The following is a 1,545-nucleotide window of genomic DNA, read 5'->3' as shown; positions in this document are numbered from 1 at the left end:
AGAACCTACCAGAAATTACCTAATACCCCTACATCTAGCGAACACCAGATCAATTCGACTGGGTCGATCTAATCAAACTAGAGCCTTAATATAGGCCTATTACCAAATCGAATCAATTAAATTAAGGCCTTCTAGGGAGGCATAAACGATCAAATCAAGTATATAACCCCGACCGTACGACCCGACCGACGAACGAACCGACGAATTAAAACGTCAAAATAAGGTTTCGCCAAGACGCTAACTGGACCCTTCTTGACCCTTTCAAATCGAAAGCGAACGACCTTAACGACCAGTTACACCAGACATCAATCGTTCAAACGTACAGCCAGCAAACAAGGAACGATTTGGTCAAATCGATCGATCAAATCAAAATCAAAAGGAATCAATTTGGACCACTTAAAGAACCTACGTGTCTTAACTTCTGAGCAAGCCTCTGCCATTAGTTCGCTTAGGTACACATAATTAAAGTTAAATCTAACCTTTAACAACTGCCTACCCCGCAGGACTCTATCATTATTCTCATTAAAATATACGAGTATCTATTACCTAGACATTAAATATACGCGACAGAACCAGTAGCAATATCACCGATAGTATGGCTCCATTAGCTCTTCCGTTCGAACCTTCCTATACTACATTAAAGAGCCTCCGTTAAAAGGTCTCTAATTACACCACCACCTCCATTACCCTACCTCATTAACCTAAGAACCTCTCTACGGATCTCCACCCCTACCTTAACAACGCTATCGTGACCTTAAGCACTTTAACGGCCTATCTATACAATAATAATGCTCCCTAGGCTATAAGGGTAGTAGAGGTAAAAGAGGGGGTAGAAAGAGTTAATATAAAGGTCGAAGAAGTCAAGGCCGAGGTTGCGGAAGTTAAAGCTTAGGTTGATGAGGTTGACAAGAAGGTTGATGAGGTTGACAAGAAGGTTGATAAGGTTGACAAGAAGGTTAATAAGGTTAACAAGAAGGTTAATGAGGTTGACAAGAAGGTTAATGAGGTTGATAAGAAGGTTGATAAGGTTGACAAGAAGGTTGATAAGGTTGACAAGAAGGTTGCGGAAATCAAGACAGAGGTTGCGGAGGTCAAGACACAAGTCAACGACGTTAAGTTGCAAGTAATGTCGTTAGAAATGCAAATAGACGACGTTAAGAATAGCCTTTTTAACTAGACGCAAAGCCTTAATAACCATATATATATTTAACTGAATTCTATACAAAAATGGCTCGACGACCAGATTAAACCTATCACAGCTTATGTTCAGGATGGAGACTACTATAGGTATATCGTGGCTAAAGGTTTTCCTAACAGAGTTAAAGACTTCTAGAGGCTTGTTTTAGACCCTAAGACCCTAACAGATCTCGTAAGACATTACTTAGTACAAGACTAGGAACGATGGAAGAGGGCTACCTTAAGGGACACTAACGTTAGCTGTTATATGGAACTAGAGGATGCAGTTACCGCGTATCCATACAAGTGTCTAAGGGCCCTAGCCATAATATGGGGCCTACAGTATAGCGTCCTTAAACCCCTAAGACC

General features: G+C 40.8%; 1 protein-coding gene across 1 annotated transcript; it reads left to right on the top strand.

The window, feature by feature from the left end:
* The first annotated feature begins 533 nt into the window (after nucleotides 1–533).
* Nucleotides 534–1,197, top strand: K441DRAFT_659094 (uncharacterized protein). Its single transcript, XM_067648464.1, has 3 exons — nucleotides 534–650; nucleotides 816–859; nucleotides 893–1,197. The coding sequence occupies exons 1-3, from the start codon at nucleotides 596–598 to the stop codon at nucleotides 1,175–1,177; spliced, it is 384 nt and encodes a 127-aa protein (XP_067504590.1). The 5' UTR covers nucleotides 534–595; the 3' UTR covers nucleotides 1,178–1,197.
* The last annotated feature ends 348 nt before the right edge of the window (nucleotides 1,198–1,545 follow it).

The sequence above is a fragment of the Cenococcum geophilum genome (genome assembly GCF_001692895.1).
Source record: "Cenococcum geophilum 1.58 unplaced genomic scaffold K441scaffold_18, whole genome shotgun sequence".
NCBI lineage: Eukaryota > Fungi > Ascomycota > Dothideomycetes > Gloniales > Gloniaceae > Cenococcum > Cenococcum geophilum.
The sequence above is the reverse complement of the archived record's forward strand: the minus strand, read 5'-3'. Positions and strand labels throughout refer to the sequence as shown.

Bases quoted from the DNA above. Each gene is read 5' to 3' on its own strand.
- K441DRAFT_659094 (XM_067648464.1), top strand. From the start codon at position 596: ATGGCTCCATTAGCTCTTCCGTTCGAACCTTCCTATACTACATTAAAG. The intron at 651-815 runs GTTAAAAGGTCT...TAAGGGTAGTAG, and splicing joins TACTACATTAAAGAGCCTCC to AGGTAAAAGAGGGGGTAGAA. The intron at 860-892 runs GTCAAGGCCGAG...GTTAAAGCTTAG, and splicing joins TTAATATAAAGGTCGAAGAA to GTTGATGAGGTTGACAAGAA.